The sequence below is a fragment of the Colletes gigas genome, unplaced genomic scaffold (assembly GCF_013123115.1).
Source record: "Colletes gigas isolate AHSC1104 unplaced genomic scaffold, ASM1312311v1 Colletes_gigas_Sc00036, whole genome shotgun sequence".
NCBI classification, from domain to species: Eukaryota; Metazoa; Arthropoda; class Insecta; order Hymenoptera; family Colletidae; genus Colletes; species Colletes gigas.
In genome coordinates, this window is record NW_025106665.1 from 1,460,560 (window position 1) to 1,487,148 (window position 26,589).

At 44.4% G+C, this 26,589-nt stretch overlaps 1 protein-coding gene across 1 annotated transcript in view; it reads right to left on the reverse strand.

The window, feature by feature from the left end:
* LOC122402469 overlaps window positions 1-26,589 on the reverse strand; it is a 170,191-nt gene that overhangs the window by 123,060 nt on the left and 20,542 nt on the right. Inside the window, exon 2 of the mRNA XM_043405282.1 lies at window positions 14,460-14,645. Coding sequence (XP_043261217.1) covers window positions 14,460-14,645 — 186 coding nt within the window. The remainder of the gene's footprint in view (window positions 1-14,459; window positions 14,646-26,589) is intronic.

A 26,589-nucleotide genomic window follows, 5' to 3' on the forward strand; every position in this document is an offset into this window, starting at 1 on the left:
TTCGAAATGACGTTTACAAACAGGTCGGATGTTGCGTGGGGGTATCGTATAGAGAGAAACCGGAAATATAGACTTTTCCCCATACATTTATACGTTCTCTGGGTATTAGAGTTATCAGTGCCACCATCTGCGAAACACGTAAAGTATCGTTTCGAGCGTACAAACATCGGGTGGAACTAATGCAGGATCACCTACAAACTTCCGATTCCACGTTTTCCAATAACCCCGTTAACGATACCAAAATCCTCCGCATACCGCAGGGATAGGAATTGTTTTCCACGAAGCTTCCACGGTTGCAACCGTTCTACGGGGTGTCCAATCAGTGACCGATTTTAACATCAGTTTTCTACCCAATGCAAATTGCATAACCCTCGGAGAACAAAAAATCCAAGTCAACGCGGATTAATTTGGGGGAAGTTTCGATTAAAAATGAGATTTTATCGTCCGGTAAATATAATTCCAACGCGCGCTATGGGAAGGTGCATCGAAGGAACAAATCTTCGTTTACCGTTTTATTAGAAGCAAAGAAAATCGATGATATTCTAGCCGTTTCTAGCGGGACACCCCGTACGTTCCGATTTCCATTCTCCGCGGCGTCGCTGAGCATAAACTTCCGGGCCAGGTTGGTTGCAAATGGGGCGCGTTCTTCCTCCGAAATTGCGAAAACGCGGTGCGCGAGTAACCGCGGGAAAAGGATTTAATCTCCCGCTACGAGCACACGCGGCCTAGCCTAGCTATTAGTTATTAGTTATTAGACAAGATGGATGCTCCTGCAACGACCGCCGACCAAGCTCGCCCGACTCCACGCGGATATTGATAATGGCTTAATTAAGGCGACATCCTGCACGAATACGGGAACATTTTCAACCTGGACGCGATGAAATTGCAATCAGTGTGCTTTTGAAAATTCTCTTTTGTATTTTAAAGCTGAAAGTTGAAAGGAAAATTGAACCAAAATTTTCACCGTTCGAAAGAAAAGTAATTTTTAATGGGGTACAATCGAGTGGAATGGTTCGCGATTATCCCTTAATGGTTTAATAATCGGAAACCCTACGATATTCACGATGAATTCGAGGACATTATCAACGACCACGATCGCGTCTGGACGCGATGGAACTGCAATCTGGGAGTTTTTAACAATTTGTTTGTATTTCGAAACTGCTTCTTGGACAGCAAATTGTATCGAAATTTTCACTGTTCGAAAGAAAGGCAATTTTTAATAGGGTGTAATCAAGTGGAAAGGTTAGGTCTGGGTTAGGATACCTCTACGAACTCTCTGAAATTGACGATGGCTTTGTTAAAGCGACTCCATGCACGAATTCGAGGACATTTTCGACCGCCACGATCGCTTCTGGACACAATGGAACTACAATCTGGGAGCTTTGACAATTTATTTGTATATCGAACCTGCTTCTTGGACAGCAAATTGTATCGAAATTTTCACTGTTCGAAAGAAAGGCAATTTTTAATAGGGTGTAATCAAGTGGAAAGGTTAGGTCTGGGTTAGGATACCTCTACGAACTCTCTGAAATTGACGATGGCTTCGTTAAAGCGACTCCATGCACGAATTCGAGGACATTTTCGACCGCCACGATCGCTTCTGGACGCGATGGAACTGCAACGTGGGAGCTTTTCGGAATGTTTGATGTATTTCAAAGCTTGAGAACTGAAATTCTCACTATTCGAATGAAATTTTTAGCGCGATAAACCATCCACGAATTAATAATCACAGGTCCGGGTCGAAGTTCGCGTGGACCGTGCGCTGCGAGTTTACTTTCGCCGACCGCAGGTCAGCGTACGCTTCCGACAACTCGAAGGACCGATTCATCGAGGAATTATCGCCAGCACGTACCGAAAGCTCGCCGTGTAATTGGCTTCAATACAACTCGCCTGGGATTTCCGTGAGAACAAACATCAGCTGCGATCGACGTGTTTCTGCGATATTAAACCTTCGACGCTCGTATATCCCCCCCGTAAAATTCGTTAATAATTCGCACCGATTGCTCAACACTTCTCGCAAATAGGAAATTAAAACCAATTTCCCGTATAAAATGCCGGCCATTAAAAAAATAAAATTGGCTATTCGCGCGGTACGATTTGATTTGATTTATCGGTCGAGATATATTCGAAATATTTTTAAACCCGTTCGCACTCGGAACAATAAAATACAGCGTTTCTCTTCGAATAATTCCGAGAGCTTTTATCGAGATTAACTATCATGGTAATCGTGGATTAAGGAATTTCGCGTGAGTAAAGAGTTTCCAGAAGAGAACGGACGAACTACTTAACGAAAATATCGCTGTCTTGGCTCTCGTAAGTAACCAAAGGGTTGCTCGTACATCGTATTTTAGAGGCGTTAGATCCTACGAGCTCTCCACCCTCTGTCTATCGGAGTTTCGTATTTCTCCCGCGGCTTTAAGGGTAACTAACTGCACTCTGGAAATACTTTCATTATCCCGTGGATTCTCTGGAAGTTCTTGACAAAAATCCTGATTTGTTTCCGCGGCGTGCAACCGATCGAAATTAATTTTCTACCGGGCTGTCTCGTTCGCCGAACAAACGCGTTTCGATGGTCGTTCAATTTAACGTTAACGCGGACAAACGATAATATTATTACAAAATTGCGATCCATTGTTCTTTCCCCGATTACAAAATAATCGTGTGTAACCTAATTAACGACCACGATGGAAGGCAACGGACAAAAGGAGGCAGAAATAGCAAAATCATTTACCGATCCCAATGAAGCTGAAAGCAGCCCTCGACGCGCATCGAGCAACGTTTATTCATTAGGTGTACTTGTATCCCCGAATGCCAGTAATTATGATCACGAGCTCTCGTTTCGAGCCGCGCCGTGTAAATTGGAAAACGAGGACAAAAAGACCAAGCTGCGGATCCCGTTGGCCCGATTGAAAAAATTCTGACGAGCCTCCCCAGCCGCTCGTTTGTCATGCCGGTGTAGTGCCTTTTCTGACGCAGCGATGGATCGCGTGGCAATTATTTTTCAAAGAACAAACTGCACCCGTGTTTACTCGTCCCGTCGGCGCTGAGAAACGCCCGGAACAGAAATCGATGGCTAAACGTCCGAAATACGCGGGACCAAATGTTTAAAAAAACGGAGACGAACCTGAAATTCCTTCCGCGATAAAAATTCCGGGCATTCGTTCTATAGAAAAAAATTCCTCGATGTTGACGTAACAAATTGTACAGCAATTTGTGCCAAGTCCTCGTAAGCACGACCATCCATGGGAATTTAATTAACTATCCGGAGAAACTTTCTCCGTGGAATAAAATAAATTTTGTTTCGCCGGACCGCTCGAAGCTCGGATCTTTTATTCCCCGAAGGTAGAGAGGAACGGTTAACGCTTGTATACTCCTTCGCGTAATTAAAAACGCTGCAATCGCGGCCCGATAAGAATGAAAACCGCGACTCGAATAATAGATCAGCCAATTTATACAGGATAAGCTACCGATTCTCTGTAATGTCGGAATCTTTGTTTTTTTTTTAAATCGTCCGATATCGATCGCCCGGCGAGTTTCCGATTGCACGCTCGCCACTCGAGGCGGAATCAGGGGGCTCTCGATCGTCCGCGAAAACCGGTGAAAAAGTACCACTGTTCCGGATTTCCTGAGAGACGATACACTTTTATTCGTTTCGAAAGTTAATTAGAAGTGCGGCGAGGAGTTTTAATGGCCGTGCGCCGGGAGCAAACTTCGAACTCGACGAGCCGGAAAAGCTTCGAGAGGTTTTGGCCGCTGAAAACGAAACGGGGCGCGCGCGTCGAACGCGAATTTTTTTCCCTTCGATATTCGCTTCTTTGTGCCGTCTGGCGTTGACTGATCGATCGAGAACCGATCGATAAAGTCGTCCAGATTAATCGCCGATCTCTTCGACTGAAAATGTTGATGCGTACAGGGAGCGTCATTTATCACGACCGCCTTAAATATCGCGTATACCGTGGGACGTTCAACTCGATTCGATAACTAATAATACCTGGAACCGAGAAACCATAAGTAAATTGCTCCGTTGATCGCTTGGGCGACACTGACACCCGCGTGTTTCTCTTCCTGGCTCCAAACCGATTCGAATCGAGTAACCACGACTGGATTCGCGTTCCATTTATGGCAACACGAACCGAATCAACCAAATTAATAAACGGAATTATAATTACGTGTTACGATACTTTACATACAACAGTAAATATAACGATGTTTAATTTTATTAACGCGTACAATCGGGCTGGTATCGGAAACGCATTAACCGCTCCATAAATACGACTTCGATCGCCATTCTAAATCCAGTCTTCTTCTTCGTCGCTAAATTATTCAAGGAGTGCGGTTATTTTCAGCGACAAAAAGCCGCGAAACTTTCGAGTCGAGGACCACCGATCGTCGCTACCCGGGCCACCAATTTCTCAGACATGCTCCGCTAAGCTGCGACCGCTTCGAACCGTCGAACGTTTCATCCGGTTGAGTGATAACGCGCGATTAACGGCCTCGTTATCCGTCACAGCCCATCCTTCGGCCCTTCCTCGTCCGTCGTTCGGTTTCGTCCCCTGGAAATTCCATTTCCAAGCCCGCACCGCCGCGTCTCCGCTCTCTTTCATCCCTCTATCTCTCGCGAGAACGTACTCGCCTAAACGAGGGGAGATTCCACGACCCTGGGAGAAAAATGTTCGCGAGGAAATTACCGCGTGGTCGGGACGTTTCCGGATTAAGCGACGCCGATTCTCTGTTCGCGTTCTTTGCGAACCCCGACGAGAAGTCGACGTTTTTCCCAAACCTCGTCCTCTACGCCCCGTTTCACACCCTGAAAACATTACTCAATGCACGACGATTATTTCCTCGTCCCTTTTCAACTCGATCCGTGTTGGGAATAAGCATTGTAAGCGTGTATTTTTAATGAAAATTGGTATCCATTGGTGCAGTCCCCTCCCTTGCAAGGGTCAGTACCACCTCATGAGGACACTCGTTATTGCACTGAGTAAAACTACATTGATCAAATACATACTTAGGTTGAAACTCTGTTGTATTTATTCAGCAACTAGCAGTGTGAACTGTTTCTTAACTATTTTCTGAATTTTTTGTTGATCAAGGAGAGCCAGAATCGAAGACAGCCGCTTTTAAAAATGGCGTCTGGAGGAGGCGTCCGTTTCAGCGTTTTTCCGTGGGGCGCGTCCGCAATTATCAGACAATCGCGACGAGGCTCGTAAAAGGAAATGGGCCCTCAAATTTCCTGCGGCGCCGTTCCCGTTGCACCGTGCAATTCTCCGCCACCGTGCACCGAAACTAGCATAAACAAGACGCGGGGGCCGCATTACGCCGCGGCGAGCTTTATACTTTCGGAATAAGCCAAGCTTTTTACGACACGATAAACTAGAAGCCGCCCGATGTTCCCCTGGAAAGATGATAAAAGATGGAGGCTTTTAGGTGCCGGGGGTAGACTCGGGATAGGAAGATCGGAGATTCGTTAAAGACTTTCCATCTTTTGCACGCCACGCGTGCTTGTTAGTTGCCTGCATCGAACGACCGGGAGCCATCGAAGCCCTTCTAGACTTTAATTTCGATTTGAAACCACCTTTGAAAGTGCGCTTAACCGTTGTGGCCACGTTGTATTGGCTGCATTCATTAGAATTGTTTCTTAGACTCCTTCTTTGAGTCTTTCAAGTGAAATTTCCATGATTATTTATGAAAAACAGCGCGATATTATTATACAATAGCATCTATGGGTAGTTTAGACCATCTAGAACACATACAACTAGCAGAGGGCTACGATCGATATACATATATCTTCCTCACAAGTACTCCTATAGAAGCACTCTTTGACAGATTGTCAAATGTTATGACGTTTAAGGCAGGGCCTGCTGGGATTACCTTATTGATGAGTCTAACTATAGCAAGGCCTAATAAGGTTGCCTTACTGATGAGTCTAACTCTAGCAAAGCTTGAGAGACAGGGTTGCCCTATCGATGAGTCTAACTATAGCAGGGCTTATTAGGGTTACTTCATTGATAACTCTAGCTATAAGAAGGCTTTCTAGAGTTGCTTCATTGATGGATCCACCTATAACAGAGCCTGAGAGACAGAGTTGCCCTATCGATGAGTCTAACTATAGCAGAGCTTACTAAGATTGCCTTAGCAATGAATCTAACTATAGCAAGGCTTGCTAGGGTTGCCTTATTGATAACTCTACCTATAGCAAGACTTTCCAAAGTTGTCTCATTGATGAATCTACCTATAGCAAAGCCTGAGAGACAAGAGTTGCCCTATCGATGAGTCTAACTAGAGCAGAGATTACTAAGATTGCCTTAGCAATGAATCTAACTGTACCAAGGCTTGTTAGGGTTGCTTTACCAATGAGTCCAACTATAGCAAAGCTTGTAGTAAAAGAATTCTGCGTAATACCAGCCGGAACGAGGCGAAAAATTGGAAAATACGAGTCTAGGTCGACGCAGGACCGCAAAGGGTTGAAGTATCGGCTGGTTGGGTTCGGCGGTAGATCGATTACGCGATCACTGTACCCCGGTCCCTTCGAAAAAGAGCAGGGGGCACAAAGCGTAGCAGGCACACGCGCGTTCGAAGAAAAATTACATCGCGGGAAGCCAGTGGCAGCGCTATGCCGCTCAATTTTTCCTCCGGCAAATCTCTCTCTCTCTCTCGTTCTTCACGGTTAGGGAAGAGGTATAGCCCATTTTCCAGGATCACCCTGTAAACACGTCGGTTTATGGATCGATCCAATACGTTCTGCGACGCGAAAGCTGATCGAATTCGTTGCCCCTTGTCCCCGACAAAGGTGGCTGCGAGCGTTGGAAAAACGACGGATGCTTCGAGCGGCGAAGGGCCGAAACGAGAGTACGGGGGAGGAACGGTGGGCGGTTCGACGACCGGTGTCGCTGGCAAGAATGATAAACTTACGGCACGTACGACGGAAATCGTGTTTCGCCGGGTCAGTGCTGGACGTCTCGTGAATAGAACGAACCGATATCGATTCCCGGGAAATTGAGGGATAGTGGGTGCCTCGCAACTGAATTAAGCTTTTAGAAGTTGAAGCGCCGTGGTACTCGTTCCGGCCAGGCGTTATTTCGTTACGGGGCGCAAGTAATATCGTTGCATTACGCGAGAATGCGGGAGTGGTTTCGTGGCAGAGTGCGCTTTCGCGACTCGGAAGATTGTTATCCCTCTGCTTGGGGAACGGTATTCGGTTACCAACTGTTTCGATCGAGGAGTCTCTTTCTCGTCCACGTTACCATTCTTCGTCCAGGAAAGATCCCGGGGACGTTCATAACGAGATATCCGACAATAGGAGCCCGGACGTTGTTCGCGGAATTCGCGATCGACGGAAGGCCAAGCAGGAACGAAATTGAAATTTCTGCCCGGCGGCGTCTTCCGTACTAAATATAAACTCGAGCGTGCAATTTAGAAGACGCGACAGTGATACCCTGCGTGTCTGATCGAACGCGGAGCAACGAATTAGCCCCGAAATGCCTAAATCGAGGAGGTACGAATTTACGATGCTGCCTTTGACGTCGAGTTTTCGATTAACGCGGCTCGACTTCCGCGTGGCAAACAGCCGCGCAGAGGAGACAAAGGCCCCCCGCTGGCAAATAGGGATGTCGCCAGTTGCTTTAATAGAACTTTTCAAGAGCAATAAAGTCGGGAGAGAAAACCGCGGGGAATATGGAGAGCAGACGGATCCGCCGGCGAGAAACGCCGCGCTTTAAACGTCCATTGTTTACAATTTCCTTCGGAGCCCTCGACGAGAGACGTTCGGATGGGACGCGAGTAGCAGAAAGAACGACGCTTCCACGGCGGCGGGATCGGTCGTCGTACGAAGATTGAAAAACGGCAGGAGAAATCATTTTCCAGCGAAATTTATCAGAGCCGTCAAATGGACGCTTTGTCGAGCGACGAAGCTTTTATCCGAAGCTTTCGGGTCCCAACCGACGCGACGGAAGGCTTTCAGACTCCACGCACGTGGCGCGGAGGAAACTTTTCAATCGAGCGTCGATGGATCTTCTCCTCTCTTTGTTTCTGGCTGTTTCCAATTTCAATCCCCGATGCATGTCGACCAACCCCGCTATACGAGAACAGGCAACTCGAATATTCGCTGCTGCTAATCGTCCTCGATATAAATAATAAATATCTACCCTGGTATCGACATTATTCGTACTTTACTTTAAGTTCTTTGGTAGTTTTACTTCCCTGCATAATCTAGAATTAATGACATTTCATTAGCGGAGTCTGGTCTATTTAGTTTCATCGAGCAACAATAACTTTCATTAGCAACGATAAATATACACAGAAAATTGTCGAACAATTTTATATAAACGTAACCCAAGTAATCCTGAATATTCTTTTCTCCTTTGTATCGTTCGATTTCGCTCTTTGCAGTTTTATTATTGCATTTTCTATACTTCCACACGTCCCTCTGTTATTACACGCTCTCTAGGAGTATAATAAAATCGTATTATTCTTCTTACTATTATTATATCGATCGATCCACCAGGATAAAAGGACGCAAGGGAAGTCGATTAAAACAGGTTCTTCGTGGAAAATTCAAGCCCGTGATATATGCAAAGTTCGTTTGAAAAAAAAAAAGTTATTTCGGAAACGTTTTGGCCAGATATTCGGCTACGAACGGACCATCGCCCATTCCCTTTCGCGTTCGAATTCTCGCCGATTATTTTTTCCCGTTTCAACGAGCCCCGGTTCGAATTAAATCACTGTCCCGTTTGTACCATTAAAAAGACACCAGGCCTAATGGATTTCGAGTAAATATTTTAAAGGTTTCTGGAAATTGGAACGACGGGCCGCTTTTAATAAACCATCACCGTCGCCACTGATCCCGCGATTCGCGCTAAATATCCCCGCTGCTTTTCGTCGCTGAAATCTATTTAGACACCGAACAATGAAATTTTTATACGCCGTGCAATACGAACGGGATCTCTGTTTTAAATTGGACGGGGACAGTGCTGATATTTCGGAATTTTTTCTGGACGTCTAATATAAATCTACCGTCGGGTTGAGTTGGGGATAAAATATTAAACTTTGCTCATTATTATTATTAGTATTATTGTTATTATTAACAGAAATTGATAAAATGTCTACTATTATATAAAAAAATATAGGTATTCTTGTATTAAAATCTATGACGATCAACGACAAATAATATATACTGTGTCAAGCTAATATCGGATAATATTAATAAAGAAAATTGCAATAGAAGATGAATATAAGAGAATCTAACCTAAACCTAATTCATTATATTAATTACTAGGTAGAATAGTTAGGTTTAAGTAAGGTTTGGGTAAAATTTATTTATACTTTTTACTAATTTTTTTCTTTTTTTTTGTCTAGTTATTATTGACAGTAACTATAAAAATCTTCATAACAGCGACCTTGACAACATATTTCAAGGTCATCGAAATTGGCGAGGAATCGCTAAAGCAAATAATTACCGAAATATCTTTGAGAAAGGAGCAAAATTAAACGCAAAAGATCGACGTCTCGAGCTAAACCGATGACGGAAACAATATATGGGAGTTTTCTGGCGTTTCTTGGTCCCGTGACCGGAATTAACCGGGTCTGTCCTACATTTCCGGGAAGAATTTTGATCGTGATCCGTGGAAACGGTCCGATCACCGCAATCCTGTCGCGAATCCTGATCGGGAATACCCCGGTTACGGTTTAATTTCCATCCGCGCGACAAAGATCGGGTCCGTTCGCACAGTTAACCCCGATTCGACGGACGAACGGAACGCGTTTTGCATTCCCTTTTCGATCGGAAAGGTCGCGTACTCGCTCCCAATGGAATTACGCGGACGCTACGACACGCGTACAAATTACACCCACCCACGCGCTCACACGGACCCCGCTCTACAGATCCGCACTGCGAATCCTCTTCCTTCCCCGGTACCCGTTAAAGAAAATAAATCGTTTCCTCCATCGACTCGATAACCCAGTCCTCCTCCATCCCCTTGCGGAAGACACCCACCCACCCCCCACGGTCGGAGCCATTTAAATAATCAACCGGACGGAAGAACCCTTCCACGTTGCTTCTCCGTTGGTCTCCCGCCCCTACAGGATGCTTCCAAAAATATATTAACGCCCCGATGACCCCGGGCTTCTGCCACCAAAAACGTCTAAATAAACCTCCATCGATTCCTTTTTATACACACGCTTTCTGCTTTATTTTCTACACTCCATCGGGAACTCTTTCTCCGTCAGCGTTCGGGCAATATCGATTCGCATTTTTCGAGCAAAAATCTCTGGGCGAAATCGAGCACAATATCGCCAAACTCCGGACCCCTCGTATGTAAATCTCGTTTTATGTTCACGAGTTCCGATTTAAAGTACGCAGATTTAAATCCAACTATATTCCAAACGCTTCGCGAACGAAAATAATCCCCGAATTCGTAATTAACGTTAAACGCTCGGACCGCGACTCCGTCGAAGGCAGCCCCGGAAACTTTTCGTCGTTTTATATCGTCGCCGCAGGAAATCCCGATTCACTTCGGCCGGAAGTTCCTAAGCTACTTCAACTTCGAACGTGTAAACGCCAACTCGCGTAAGTAGAAGTTATAACATCGACGTTACTCACGGGGGAACCAGCCGGACCATAATGTCCGATTTACGCGAAACTTTGCGGCACTCCGAAGCGCCCGAAAATATTCGAACTCGACGAGTGTCCCGCTTTTTTCGATCTATTTTCTCGTGTTCAAACTTTCATATTCCACTGGTCCGTATTTAGACTATCTTTCTGAGGCAAAGGATCCTTCTACCATTTTAAAATAATAATTTAAGCACGATTTACGCGAAACTTTGCGGAGCTCAAAAAGATCCAAAAATATTCGAACTCGACGAGTGTCCCTGCTTTTTCAATCTATTTTCTCGTGTTCAAACTTTCATATTCCACTGGTCCATATTTAGACTATCATTCTGACGCATAGGATCCTTTTACTATTCTAAAATAGTAATATAAGCACTATTTACGCGAAACTTTGCGGAGCTCAAAAAGATCCAAAAATATTCGAACTCGACGAGTGTCCCTGCTTTTTTCAATCTATTTTCTCGTGTTCAAACTTTCATATTCCACTGGTCCATATTTAGACTATCATTCTGACGCAAAGGATCCTTTTACCATTTTAAAATAGCAATATAAGCACGATTTACACACTTCAGAGTTGGAGTGTTTTTACTTTAACGACGATGTAATTGTTTTGAAGGGTCCTGTACTCTCCGGGCCGATCCTGGGGCACCGTCCTCCGTTCGGAGATTCTTTTATTGCTCCGTCTCGGTTTTTTTATCTCCTGGATAGCGAGGCAGAATTTATGCGCAGCCACGTTAAATTCATCGTCGAGTTCGTTAACAGTATCTCCCGGACTGCAGCGTCGGATTGTTTCGTTCGACGGAGAAACGAACGGGGACAGGCTTGGCGAACAGACAACGGTCGACAGGATCCCGACGAGACCGCCGGAGCGCCTCGAGATCCTAATTGAAACGATATCGTAGTTTTCAAGCGAGTTTGTTCGACGCGAGAGGAACGTTTCCGCGAACGGATCCGGCCCAAGTTCCCACCGGAATCTTCATTATTCACGGCGCCATTTTGCAGACTCTTCGTGCGACGTTCGACTAAAAATTCCAACTTCGAGCGATCATTTTCTGAAATGAAATTCCACCCACCGCCGCGTCCTCGTATCGCGAAGCTTTCAATTTATCTTTCGCTCTCCCGTCAGCGATCCTTGATCTTTTCCAGTTCACGGCACGATATAATTAAAGATACGTTTTTCTTTTTACGCTCGCGGGGAAATGCCTCCCGCGGGTTTTGTTATAAAATAATTGCAACAACGAGGACAGACGTTCCATGAAACAAGAATTTAACGACGTTATGAAACGAAATATGCTAACGACGGATTTCTGACAAATATTTTTTAATACGGTCAAACGTCTAATTATGGCGTAGAACGTGGAACGACTTGGGTCATTATTAGAGGGTGGGGCGAGTTTGTAAGTCCCATTAGACCCGCGTCAATCAACGACGCCTTCTTTTATACCGCCATTTCGCTGTCTAGCGGTATACCGCCGTGATGTCCTGACACGGGTCACGTCGTCTCAACGTCAGGAAGTGGTTCTCGAAAATCCTCCCGTTATCCGACCAGTCACAATACGGCGGTAGATTTTTGATTGTCATAATATTTAGCCAAAGTGCGGCGTCGCTGTTGCTGGCTATCGTGTTCAACCCCCGAAGACTACAAAGGGGAACGATGACAGGGCAGAGATAGAAAATGCAACGCCAAGGGGAAGTGCTTTGAATCCTGCTTCCGCCGTACAATACACCCTTCCATTATTCGTACCAAAAAGAAAGCAAGGACTTTCAGATAATAGGAAGCTCGTCTTCCCGATATATCAAGGAGCTGACTGATAAGGTCTCCCATACAACGTGTTCGAAACGAAATAATCGAAAGTAATTTGAAAACTTTGATTAAAAATAAATTCTCCGATAAATGCGAACGCACGATAGTATATTCGAATAATGGTGTTTCGATGAATGGTGGAACAAGGACAATAACGAAGCTTCGAGCAGTGTTGACCGCGCCAGCTTAATAAGCTCCAGGGGGTGAGAGATCAAAAGCGTAGCGGAAGCGTATTTAGGAAAATTGGAAATCTTTGGACGCGAATCGAAGTCTAATTACTACCTTGAGTCGCGTTAGCGTCCAAACTTGCTGATAGATTTCGATTAAAGTCTGACCCCAATTCCTGCCAAAGTTCCCCGAGCGATGACATTCCAACTTGTGTGAAAACCGTCGAGTTCCTAATAGATTATAAACGTATTTCCCAAAAAACTATTTTTCTTGATACAGAGTAGATCGTTCAGCCGGTTTCGCCGATAACTGAAGAAGGAAAAGGAGGCTAAGAAGGCGAGTGGAGGCAGAAATAACGAGTGGCTTTCGGTTTCGAGCGGAACAGAGTCGCGATTAAAGGTCTCGTTGAAAGAACTCCAGTGGCTGCGAAGAGGCTTTTGGCTTTTTCCGTGCTCGTTGCCACGGCCCTCCGAGAACCACTGTAACGACCTTAAAAGCATCTGATGAATTTAACGCCGTGCGCTTTTCCGCGAATCGAACGGAAACAGACCTTTATTAGCTCCCTTAACAAATTTCTCGACGTCGAACACAGAGACGAAGTGGCAATCCAACGTGTGATTTTCGATAAATCAATTTTACCCGCTGTTGCTGGGATAAAGGCAAACCTGGAATATCATTATACGTCGAATAACAGATAACAATTGCGTATATCTCCGTTGTCTAACTTTCCGCGAGTTACGGAGTCACGCAGGGGACCGTGTATGCTTCTCGTTATAAAGTACAACCTTGCTCGCGAACTAATAGGGCTACGCGACTGTTACGCCAAGGAAGTTTTCCAGTAATAGAACGCTTACTTTTACGAATTTCTAAATTACCAGCGAGAAATCGGGTATAGAAAATTGAACGTTATAATTAAAAATAAACAAAGTTGATCTCCACGTCTCTTGCACGTCTTCGTTTGCAAGCATACCACTTGTCGTGTACTTTTTTAACCCTTTGTTCTTGATGTCAAGTTTCACGATCACGAGGCTACATTTTTACATTCGCAAGGTACGAATAAATTTAAACAGAATTAAATGGTACGCGTTCGAAAAATTGTTTGGAATTAAATGGTACGTATGTAACATTTTCTCGAGACATTCGGGTGAAATAAATGAATAATGGGCTCGGAGCAGTTATGGAAGACCGTGTCGACGGAACAGAGGGACGGATATTGGCTGGAAAGGCCGCGTTCGAATAATGGAACGATCCAATAGGGTGTTCCGATGGCGGACAGTTCGAGTAACAGAAGCACTCCGTTCGAATAATAGAACGTGCAAATAGCACGGCACTCGGATGGCTGAACATTTGGATAACGTAGGTTGCACAGCGCCGGTCAGCTGTGTCTCGCTGTCAGAAATACCTCCAGCGTTCTTTCTCGAAAAATCAATGTCCCCTCCCCCCGTCGGTTCGACGATTCGCTTTAATTTAATCCCCCCGGTTACAACGCGCGTACGTTTCGTTTTCGCATCGATCGAGTCGCAATCGCGCGTGTTTACGGCCGCCTGCGTTTTTGCCCGTTTCAGGTCTTCCCGGTCCGTTCCTTTACGTAACAATTATCCAACACGTCGTTGCGTCCCGGTGTCTGGCAACGAAACGAAAGCGTCCCCGCACACGTGCACGCCCTCCGACGCGGGTTACGAGGGTGCGCGGAGAAAGAGGGAAACAAGAAAAGCAGTCCGGGGGTGGCTCGTTGGATTAATCGACGAGCGTGGTCGTGATGTTTTCGAGGATAAAGACGGTGAATTGAAACGACTCGTGACAATCGTGTACTCGTAACCGGTACGTATGTACCAGTCAATTAAGCCGAGGTGGACGTGGAAACACAGGGTGGCGACTTACCTCGAATGCAGGGCGCAGCCACGCTGCACTGTGGGGTAACTAGAGGACACCGGCGGAGGTGGAGCGCAGTAAGCCGGCGGTAGCGTTGGATCATGTCTGTGGAAGTGGTTATGCCGATGGCTGTGGGAGTAGCTCAGGGAACCCCGCACACTACCGGGCAGCTGGCGATGCGGCGTTGACTGATCGCTGAAACAGGCAAAACGGGAATCTTCAAGGTGTGTTCCTCTTAAAACCCTGGCTAGCCAAACTATCGTTGGGCAGGGTAGAGATACGGGGATGGAATTGGACTTTTTGGGTCTAGATAGGTCGAAATCCTTGATGAAGATTGCGAGAGGACCTGGGGGCACTGCATCGCGTAGATACAGGGTGCTAAAGAGTGAGTGGTGGTAAAACTCGACCCAAAAAGAGCCAAGATCCTAGGTAGCCAAACTATCGTTGGGTGGGATAGAGATATGGAGATGGAATGGGATTTCCTGGGTTTAGGTAGGTCGAAAACCCTGATGAAGAATCTGGGAGAACCTGGGGACTCTGTATTACATCGACACAGGGTACTGAAGAACGAGGGATGGTTGAGGAAGAAGTCAAGGACCTGGTGGTCAGACTCGACTGGAAAAGACCCTACAGGAAATTGTACTCGAAGTCAAGATGGGTCGTCGAACGATAGGGGACACGAAAACACTGATAATTCCGAGTCTTGGCCCCTGGCTGATGCGCCAAGGGGTAGATAACGACACTTATGAGATCTTTGGATCGTTGTAATTATAGGCCAAGTGAAAAACTCGTTGTCAGGTACGGGATTTGGGTCTCCCGATTAAGTATTTTATTATAAAGTGATATAATTTACATTTTGTATTTAGTTACCGTGATAGTAGGGAAGGGACGAAGGTTAATTTCTACGTTATTTACTTCCTCCGTCGTTTAAGTGACGCTGTAAATTACCGATGCGGCTACACAACAGTCTAAAGAGACATAACTGGAATGTAAATCACTGTAACATAATGCGCATGCAGTCGGTTAACCGCAAAACGTTTTATCCGTCTAGCCGTGTACTAACCGAACAATTGACTGCCAACTGGCTACGCGATAAAACCAGTTATACCGAAGCCAATAATCATCAATCATTGCGCGTATTACAAGGTAACTGGCTCCGACTGAATTTCCCCTTGATATCGAGATTCAACCTATGATTTAATTTCAATATCGATGGTAGGTGGAAAGAAAATGATAAAATTGCGACGATAGATAGGTAAGAAACCCTTGCAAGTTTTTATCGTTACCTAACTCGGATCAATGTCTGTTTTATTCGCTGTTGATGATATCTGACCCTTTAAAATCTTAGATTTATCGACTATCGCAAATAAACCTCCCTGCTACGGTTCTCGCGAGCTTACCATTCCAGGATAAGGCAGGAATCTGCAGAACATGGATGAAAAAATACAAGTTACCTTACCCTTCAAAGATAAGAGAGGAAAGTGATTTTTGACGATATAGCGAGTTCGATATTTATCGAACTCTTTTTTTTCAACGCCCAGAAAATGCACAGCAAATACTGACGATAAAAATGATGTAAATAAAAGCAAACAATATTGAAATTTACTATGATTTCACACCCTGATAAAGAAATCGAAATGGCTGACTTTCTTCTACTCCAAGCGTTGGAAATTCGCGTAGATCAATTTTAAACGGAACAACGTCGAATAACAAACCTTTGATTTACGACACAATTTCATCCAGAAATAACTCTTTCCAGATACCAAGTGAAGTCTTATCGGAGATAATACGTTCGATCGACGATTAGAACACCCAGAACTGATAACAACTTATTCAGATTGAACTACATTCATAATCTACTACTGGGTAGTTCAGGCACGGTTTTCCAATTTCATAGACTAATCGATCATCCATTATCGCAAATAGCGCGTTCTAACTGCTGTTCCCAACTATGCAATCCATCTCCGAAACTCTAACGCTAACGATTTCACAATTTTCATATCGATTAACATGTGATAAACCAAAACTGAAAATTCCCCTCGTTTAACAGCCAATCGCTGCGCCGCGATGGTTGCGCGCAAAACCGACGTTGTCGAGCTTTCTAATTGTTTTAATATTCTTAGAAGGCGATCGAACAGGACTTCAACTACGTGAATATCGATTCGTTAGGCAGCTTGTAACAAATTTATGGGATTTCGCACCTGCTAAATAATTACACACAATAGGACTCTCGTTACATCCGGTTACGGCATGTAAACCACCTGGACGCTTCCACTGAACGCACGAATTCCCACGAACCTTCGCTTCAGATAACGCGCCAACGCTCGAATAGAATTTTACACGACTGGAACGTTGTCTGTTTCGCATAAACTATCGCGCCGCTTAGATAGCCCAACGAGACTCCGTGGAAAACAATGTCCGATACAATTTATCGTAACGATTCGAGCAACAGAATTATTTCCACCGTGTATTTATAAGTTATCTTCGAATAAAATGTATTTGCGCTGTTTATTGTCCAGATTAGTTTCGTCGACAGCCTTTGCGGCGTTTCTCGATGGCCCTCGATGTGTACTTTTCTTTTTTTTTTTTTTTTTTTTTATCTTTCCTCGACAAGATATCGTGTCGTTAAACCGTTTGGTTTTCAGATAAGAGTGCAACCGTTGCCACGGAGGCTTTAGTCCGAGCCCTTTCGACACTTCCGGTCTCACACTCCTTTTCACGTAGCCGCGCCAGATAAAATCGTTTGCTCGATGAAACTAAACCGCTACTCGAGGCTACGTGCTATCCGATATATTCTCGAACAACGTCTCGAAACAAATTTAACATCCTCCATAAACGAAAAATTCACTATCCACCGTCGGATAGAAAATTAAACGTGTTTTCCTTTGGGTTACGTGGACAAATATTTTAACGGTTGAAATATGGATATTTCTTACGCACCCCCATCTCAGCCCCCAACCGGAAGAGACGCTGTTCGCTACAATGTTCTACGTTCGAGTCTTCGTGGAGTTTTAATTGCCAACGCAACAATAGTCGCGAAATCGAGATCGAGATAACATCGTAATACCTACTTGAGATTGTCCATGCGTCATGCTGCTGGCCGTACCGTGGGCGCAAAAACATCGAGTATTAAAAAATTGGAACGATCGGAATCAAGTAATTCACGGAACAATACGCTCGTGAGCCACTTCGTATCGATGCTTTCGTTTGGGCGGGAAAACATGCAAATTTCCAACGGAAGATAAAACATAACGATCGTATTATCGTATGGAACGTTGCAACCCTCCTTCGATTCAGTTTAATCTTATCCTTCGCTAAATTAAATGATGTTATCGGTGCGCGAAACGTATTTAAATCCGATTCTCAGCTGGTGCACAGCGGTGTCTGCATATTTTTGAAAATTCCATAAAGAACAAACCGTCAAAGGTTTCGTTCGCGAGGAACGGAATTACCAAACTCGATCCCGGATGCGCGAGTCGTCAATGTCGGCTGCAATGTCGCAGTAACTAGATCCCTGGCGAATAAATTACGGAAGCTTAACCTCCAGATCGTCGGAAGGGAGCACGGAGGACCCGGGTATTTCAATTACAGGGAAATATGCATGAAAAATATAACAGGCAAAATATCGCCGTGCAATATTAATTCTGTGTGCCCCTTTGTGCGCGAATATATCGCTCGGCGATCTCCGCGCGACGTATCGGCGAATAAATACAAATAATCGCCCAAGTGATCCGTGGAATTTACACAACAAAAGTCGTCGATATCGCGTGCGCAATATCAGAAAAATATTCCGACATTTAACAAGAATTTATCGACGTTTCGACACTGTCATCGAAAATTGTCCAGATGTACAATTTTACGTAAATTTACAGGATACGAACCAAAGAAATCGTCTGCTCGTTATTGTATTTGTCCAGATGGGACACTGACGGTTTAGAACTCTGTTCAGATTTATACATTTTTCGTAAAATGCTCGTCCAGGCGTAATCGTAACTTTATTAGTTTTTTCTTATCCGTCACGCGTTATCTGGAAACAGATTTACCCGACTGCGAGCAACGCGTGTGAACGGCGGCGCGACTAAATTCCTAAAACGCTCATTTGCCTCGTGGCAAGTTTCCAAAGCGTGTTCAATTAAACAACCGCAGGTTTTCATCGATAACCCAGGCTGCGTAACGACGTTAATTACACAAACGAGAGCAAACTCGCGCCCCGAGTCTGTCACTGTGCGCGTGGATACCTCCGCGAAGCGGCTTCCGGTCGCACGATCTCGCCTAACGAGAAAAGACGAGGAAGTTAAAAGACGAACGAAGAAAAAAATGGAAGTTCGTAATACGACGTCGACGGAGAAATAACGTTAGGTCGTCGCGATGGATTCGCTACAGGCGCAGTTAAGAAGGGAAATTTATGCCCCGGGTTGCGCGACAACTTTCGCGTAGCCCGGTGTAATTCAAAATTACCCGACGCCCTGGTAAAACTTTCGTCGAAAATGCCTCGAAACAGTGACTAGAATGAAGTTCACTGGTTCAAATCGATCGCGTAACTTTCCTAGGCGCTGGACTCCGGCGTACAGCGTTCCAGAAAATTATTGCTATGCACGCTGATCGTTGGAATGATCGACAATCGAATTAACTGGAAAGCTCGAATCGTACAGTTGCTACGTATATTACGATGTGATTAAATTGAGAAATTCAAATACGACACATACAATTGAATTGACGGCGGTTCCCTTTAACGCGCAAGACAAATTACAGCAACCTGCTTGCAATTAAACAGGAATTACCTATTCGTAAAAGTTTCCTCGACGAGGTTCGCTCGGAAGAACTTAATTATGATTCTTCTTTGGGCGAGGTTGCCAGTAGAAAATCTGTGCAGGTGCTCCGAATGTCGTGCATCGGTGAAAATCCATCGCGTTAATTGGGAAAATGACCCCTGGCGTCGGCTAAGTGCGATCGTTTTTTGCTGTTTCCGAAGAATCGAAACGACGTCGATGAAATCTCGAAAATATTTCCACGGACGGATTCAAATTGTACGCAGTGGATTCGTTAACGACTGCCATCGAGATTGGAAATTTACGCCATCGCGCTCGAAGAATATACGCGATATTAATTGTGCATCGCACGGCCAATGTATTCCAATTACAAGATGTCGTTTTCCAGCGATTTCCCAACGCCGTCCGTGGAAAAATCTATAAAACGAGATCCCAAATGGAATCTGTTTCTCACGCTAATGCAACGAGAATGTGTAGAATTCCTCTCTGTCCTATAAATATTTAACGAACGGAGCCCAAGAGAAAGAACTTGGATTTATTATTCACCTCGTCACTGGCGCCTTTACAGTTTTAACTTGTTATTATCGCAAATTACTAAGCTGCGACAGAACGTCGATTCACGGTTTCGCGGATCGAGGATAAAGGGAATGAAAAAAAAGAGAGTCCCTATCGAAAGGCACTGGAATTTAATCGTTTATCGTTTAAATACCCCTTTTCGACGTACCTCGCGAACGACGAATTTTTCGACGGTATAATTGTTTCAATTTTTAATTGAGCACGTACCGGAAATTACTCTTCGGATATGAGCCCGTCGCCATTAATGCGCCAACGTGTTTCGATAAAAGGCACGCGCTTACGAAATCCGATTGACGCCAAATTTCAAAAAAATGTAACCTAGTTTCGTAAAAAAAAAGGGAAAGCCTTGAATACCCCTGTACAAATGCAAAATATCGACGTTATATGGCGGAACTTTTATGCTAATTTCCGAGAAAAACGTTTTATTGACTGGCTAGTAATTAATTCTGACACAAGCTCGAACGTATTTACAGCGGCTATCGATCACGACGTTGCAAAAACTTATACAAACCGCTATAAAATTACGAATACGTTTAAAAAAAAATTATCCCAATTACGAGTGAAAACTCCTTTTCGTTCCATTCACGTGAATATTTGGCGCGGGACAGTGTAATCGTAAACATTAATTCCGTTTGCAACGAAGAAGAATCATAATGTACTATGTGGTCCAAACAGAGTCGAATTCAATATATTTGAAAGGGGAAAAAATTGTATTCCGACAGAAATGTTTTCCTCGATACGCGTACCACGTTCGTGAGTTTGAATCGATTTCTCAAAAGCATCCTTCCGCCCGATATTCATCATAGATGCAAGAACAAAGTAGCTCCTGTTAAAGCGTGCCCGTTTCGAGACATCCCCGTATGGTCGTACGTTATCATAAAGGGCACTGAATTTTTCACGGACAAGCTTTAAAACAGCGTTCAACCAGCTTACCAGGAAAAAAATTCATTCTCGTTTCGTCGACGGAAATATGGTATTCGAGACACCCGGTATGGTCGTACGTTTTCATAAAAGGCATTCAATTTTTCAAACGAGACACGCGTCGTTTACTTCGCTGCAACAACCGGAGTTTAATATTTTCGGTACAAAGGATGCGAACGAATTAATTTCTTACGAGGGGGGGCGGCTTGTTATTTTGTTCTCGAACGACGTCGCCTAGCACACGTGAGGGGAGGGAAAAGGGAAGAAAAACGCGGGAAAAATCGAGAAAAGAAGGATAAATCTATGGCGGAGGCGTCCATTTAACGGGCATCGGCGCCTCGGTGCTCGTCGGATTAAAAATTACAATGCGCCCGGGGGGAAAACGTTTTGTACCGCTTCTTCCTGGGCTTTCCGGGCCAAATAATTAATCGTTTCCTCCAGACAAAAAGGAAAACAGACACCGGTTAAAATATTTATTTTTACGTGCGTCGAATCAGAATAGAATGTGACTTTTCGAGAACCAGACTCGTGGATTACGTAAAATTTCTCGGTAACGTGTTTCGTATTCTTGTGCAAATGTCACGGTTTGCACAGGTAGTCGTTCGAGCGCTAAAACATTTTAACTTCCACGAAAACGAGGAACCTCTTTTTACGTTTCGCGTTAAAACGCTCGCGATCGTTGTTGGCGGCGGAATAAAACCAAACAACCCCGATTGTTCGGTTTCAAGAAGATCAAAGTGAATCGAAGTTTAATCGAGAGTCTTTTAGATGCAACCAAATTGCGTTTTAGTTTCTATTTTAATTCGCGTTCTAGTCGAGAGCCTTGGTTTCGTTCCACGGTTCAGCTGGTACAAGGTTGTGTTTCCTGCATTTCCGATTTTAGCGCCACCGTTTCACGGTCCCGCGTTTAGCAATAAAGCGACTGCGTCTTTTTTATTGGATGTCCCCCGCATGGAACACGCGGTGGTTGTTCAAAACTCGTCGAAGCCGCAGCCAAGTTTAGACAACAAACGTTCTATACTTGACCTTAATGGCGACCGTCCAATGCCACAAACTTCGCGGTGGTCCTCCTACGTTTCTCCTCTCATCGCTCGAGCCCAATATCTGGCAACTTCTCCACGAACATATCCATCGATAAATCGAACACGTTTTAGGAAAATGAATTCTCCATACGTGTCTTTGGGTATTGCAACCGGATATCTCGGAATGTACTTCGTTTTTAAACTAACTTCGAAACATCTCGGTTCACTCCGGAACCTGCTCTTCTTCTAAAGAGGGTTCAGCTATCTCGATGAGGTGTTCGAAAAGTTCTATAAACTATAAACAAGCTCTCGAATACTCTTTCTATACGATTGTACGAATCTTGTGTTTTGTAAAAAGTGATTCGAAGGCTTCGAAGAGTAAAACACTGTCGTGGACAGACGAAGGGAAGGTAGAGTACAAAGCAGGATGTATCAAATGGGGAAATCTTGAACCTCGAGTTGTTTTGGAGGATCCTTGAAACTTTCTGGATGTCTGACTCTCAAAACCATACAAACTTTCCACTTAAACATATTTTACGATCTCCAAAGATAAGAGGACGGTTATGGTGTGGCACCAGGAGCGTAGCCGGGTACGCAATGATAAAAAATATCTTAAATATTCTTAATTCAAGCGCGCTAGTGAAATCTCGATGTTTGAAATTTTCCAGGCAATTTGTGTTCGCGTTAAATCCTGAATACCGTTTCTAGGATGGATCCATCGTTATCTCGAATCACACAGACTGAAACGCTATTACCTGGCTTAAAATAAGAACGGTTTCGTCTGCACTCGGTGTTGCCAAAGGGATTAACCCGATATCAATATCGTTCGATAATCTGTCGACGATGGATCGTATCGAGGATCGCAATCTCGGTACGTCCGCCGTAATCCTGAAGATCCAATCAGAATACCTCAAACCATCGATGGAATGTGGTCCATTGCAGTAGAAGCGAAAGCGCCACCGGCAATTTTCAGCCTGGAAACTTGACAATACTTGGAACCAACTCTGGCTCGTTTCAACGGTCGTGCAAAATATTTTTTATCAGCTCGCAAAAATCTATACTACTTTACATTTTAAAGTTTTTTGTTAAATTTTCAGAGTGCTCCATTTTAATCTTTCAGAGATATGTTAAAAAGATAGTTAAAATTGACACGCAAACAAGACCCATCGAGTATAGTAATTGTACAGAAAAAGTGGTTTTCGATCTTAATCTATAGAAGGGGCTATTCGAACAACATTATAATCGATCTGGCTCCGATGCGAATCGCGACGAGGATAAAAATGCTTTTTAAGACCGATCCCTTTCAATTTTTGAAATAGGAAAGTTGTCAAACGACTAGTGGACCTGCTATGCAGGCCTAACCGACGAATCCAACTAAATAGCCCGTGAGCGATGTCGACGCCTTCGAGGTCAAACAAGCGTATCGCCTGTGATTAGGTACCGCTATTCGGTCACAAAACACATAGGAAAAACTTGGAATTTTATGCTTCTATGCGAATAGGAAGCAATACGCCTGCGTTTGTTTAAACACTGATATTTGTATCAAACAGAATTATAATGCTTTCGAGTCTCGTTCGCGTGGTCCTAATTTTATAGGCGCAGATCGAAACTAGAATTTATATTATGGAACATCCGTAAAGTGAAAAACTGTCATCCACCCCCTTTTTCTGTCTTCCGCCATTCGTGCACAATTAATTGTTTCGTTTGATAGCACGCGTTTCCTCTAAAATATATTTCGAACGCGATGCATTTGAAATTCATGAAAGTGCAATCGACGAATTTGCGAAACAATAATTCTCAATTTTCGCGGAGCCGCTCAGTCTCTTGAATCTGCAATTTAATACAGGTAAAACAATACGCGCGACTCGGATTTAAAAAAAAAGTGATATTCTCCGCGTAGCTTAATGCCTCAAGTGATTTATTATCTCCTCGCAGATTCTTTTTCTTTTAATTGCATCGATGCACAGCGTTGGAAGAAAAATATTCGCGGACGTTGAAACTTTGCATTGTCCCGTAGATAAACTTCAAGAAATAACTGGATAAAGTATCGGAGTTGAAGATATTGAAGCGCGAAGAGCAATTACTCGACTCGATTATCGATACGCTTCTGCAATGAGGTAATCGTTCTGATTTTTCTGAAAGCTACGGATGAATGTTTATTCGATTTCTGACGTTCCTGAAAGCACGCGAAACGAGTTAAAAATGTTATAACGTGAATCCCCTCGGTTTCGAATTTAATATTGGAAACACGAAATGCTGGAAAGTCGAGTTACTCCACTTTTCAAATTTTCATTCCACCTTCCCGATACTCCGAATTGCAAATCGCACTCGCGACGTAACTATTACTTTCCAGTGCCCAAGAACCGGAAGCGCAAAATTCATAAACGCTCCACCATCGCGCTTTTCGCGATACACGGACAGTGGGCACTCTCAATTTAAAATTACGTTCGACTGCAAACATTTACTGAAAACGAGGAACTAAAGCGAGAGTCTCCGGTGCCGGAAACCGCAAAACTTTTCACGGTTTGGAGTAAACTCGACGACCATTGCGTCTGAAAGTACGAAATATTCCCTTTCCGTACGGTGGAGGCACTCGACCCTGAGTACCTGACGCGCTATGGGGACCCGCAGAAATCCTCTCGAGCGTACCTGTCCACGTTGTTGTTCTTAAAGCTGACCATTCCGCTCGAGACAGCTTCCCTCATTACGCGCACCTTTTCACACTCGTTACGCACTAACCCGACGACGCACAACCACCAGACGCCTCGTAGAACAACACAAAGAAACGACGCCGCACGACACAAAGGTGCATCGCGTCACGTGCACCGGACGGCAACGAGCAAACTCAGAGAAACACTCATCGGACCTTCCGACACCGAGTTTCCGGACCGACTGAAGAGAAGCCACGCTTCGCGAACCGCTACCCCCCACTCTCTCGCCCGCTACACTACCCCCACCCAGTATCTAATTGCACCGTTCCCGCAACCGGGAGGCCAGCTGACGTCCTTTTGTTGCCATTCTCGACTCGTCTCCAGTGACAACCGATCACGATCGGATACCACTGTGACACGGGTTGTCGAGGGTCGGCGTTACCTTCTTCCCGACCACCGTGTATGCTGGGACACATATGACCATCATAGTTTCGGAGAAAACCAAGGGAGACTTGCACTCCAAAGAATTACAATGCACAGAACACGCAACAAACTTGGAAAACCAGCAGAAAAAATTATTTTCGGTTGCGGGGGCCAATTACAATCGAAATCACAGCGAAATCCTGCGCACTTTCGATAAAAAAAATTCGAGTAGGTGCCTAAATTTTTTGGCGAAAAAAAATATTTCAAATCGTTCTGAAAAAATCATTTTTAGCTAGGGGGGTCAACTACAATAAATTTTTGTGTCTAGATATACCCCCGAAATCCTACGCACTTTCGAGAAAAAAATTCGCATAGGTGGACAGATTTTCGACAAAATTGAAAAATTTCAAATCGTCCTGGTAAAAATTATTTTCAGTTGCAGGTGTCAATTGCAATCATTTTTGGTGAATAGACATACCTCCGAAATCCTACGCACTTTCGAGAAAAAAATTCCTTACCGAGAATCTTAATGTCTGACCATAAATGAATGTTTCCCTGAAATTTCATGCGTATGTTTAAAAAATCGTAATTTGATTTACGTCTTATTTTGGCCTCTAGAATCGCCCGTTAAAATTTCCCTCAGAGGTGACCGAACACCCTGTATAGCTTACGCTCTTCAGCAGTCCGTTCTCATTTGACTCGACAGAATTTCGCAAAGGCGACCCGTTTAACGAAAATTTTATTCCCGCCAAGTTTCGCGGACGGGTTGACTTAATTTCCCACGCGAAATAATGCAACGCCCCCGACGTCGACGCGTGTAAATTTTATTTCGCGAGACGCAAGTTCTTTCGCGCGATAGAGGAGGTTGCACGCTTTGGAGCAAAATTACATTCGGAGCGTTTAACGCCAGGCATTCCGGGGAGCTGGGCGAATTTTGTCGAAATATCTGTTATTTAAATAAAACTATGCGTTTCCAAATATCATCGAACGCGTATTAACATTTATTCGCTGATGAATCCCATCGAATTTGCGCCTCGCGAATCCATCGATTAACGAAAGATAAACTTCATCAATTGTTACTCTTGTTTCTGAACCGCGGCACTCCCAGCCGACCATTATTATTCAGTTTACCGAGATCTTGCGTAATTTAAAGAATCGCGTGACAGGAATTTCGAGGGCAGTTGTTATCCATAAATCGCGGTCCGGTTGATTAAAATGTAACGCGAACAATGGCGAACGACCCGAGACTCGAGATACCCGACGACGATTCGTTTTCCAACGTATCGTCGAACATAAACTCTAAGTCCAAATGATCGTATAATTTTCATGCATACAATTTCCATTAAGTATGTTTTCGTTCGATCGTGGTTCGCGCCGAGCGTCGCGAGTTTCTTTCCATTTTTCAACCGCAATTTATCGGGCGAATAAATCATTAAGATTATCGACGTTCCCCCTTCTTTCGCCGAGGAACCATATTTCCTTCGAAACGGAAGGAAAGCACAAATATTGAGAAACAATTTTCAAAGATAATTCATTACGCGCCGGCGTTTCCCGCGCCTCGAATAACCGTCTTTCCCTCTGGAAATCTCGCGGCGACTAATAATAGATCTTCAACACCCCCGCAGAGGGAGAAGAGGGTAAGGGCTCGTAGACAGCGATTCTATTCGAAGCTGAAGGTGGCTCCGCAAATAAAGGGCCTCCATTGATGTCGAGTAATTCCCAGCTAACGATTCCAATCGAAGTTTTCAATTTTATTTCGGTGTAAACAATTATTTTC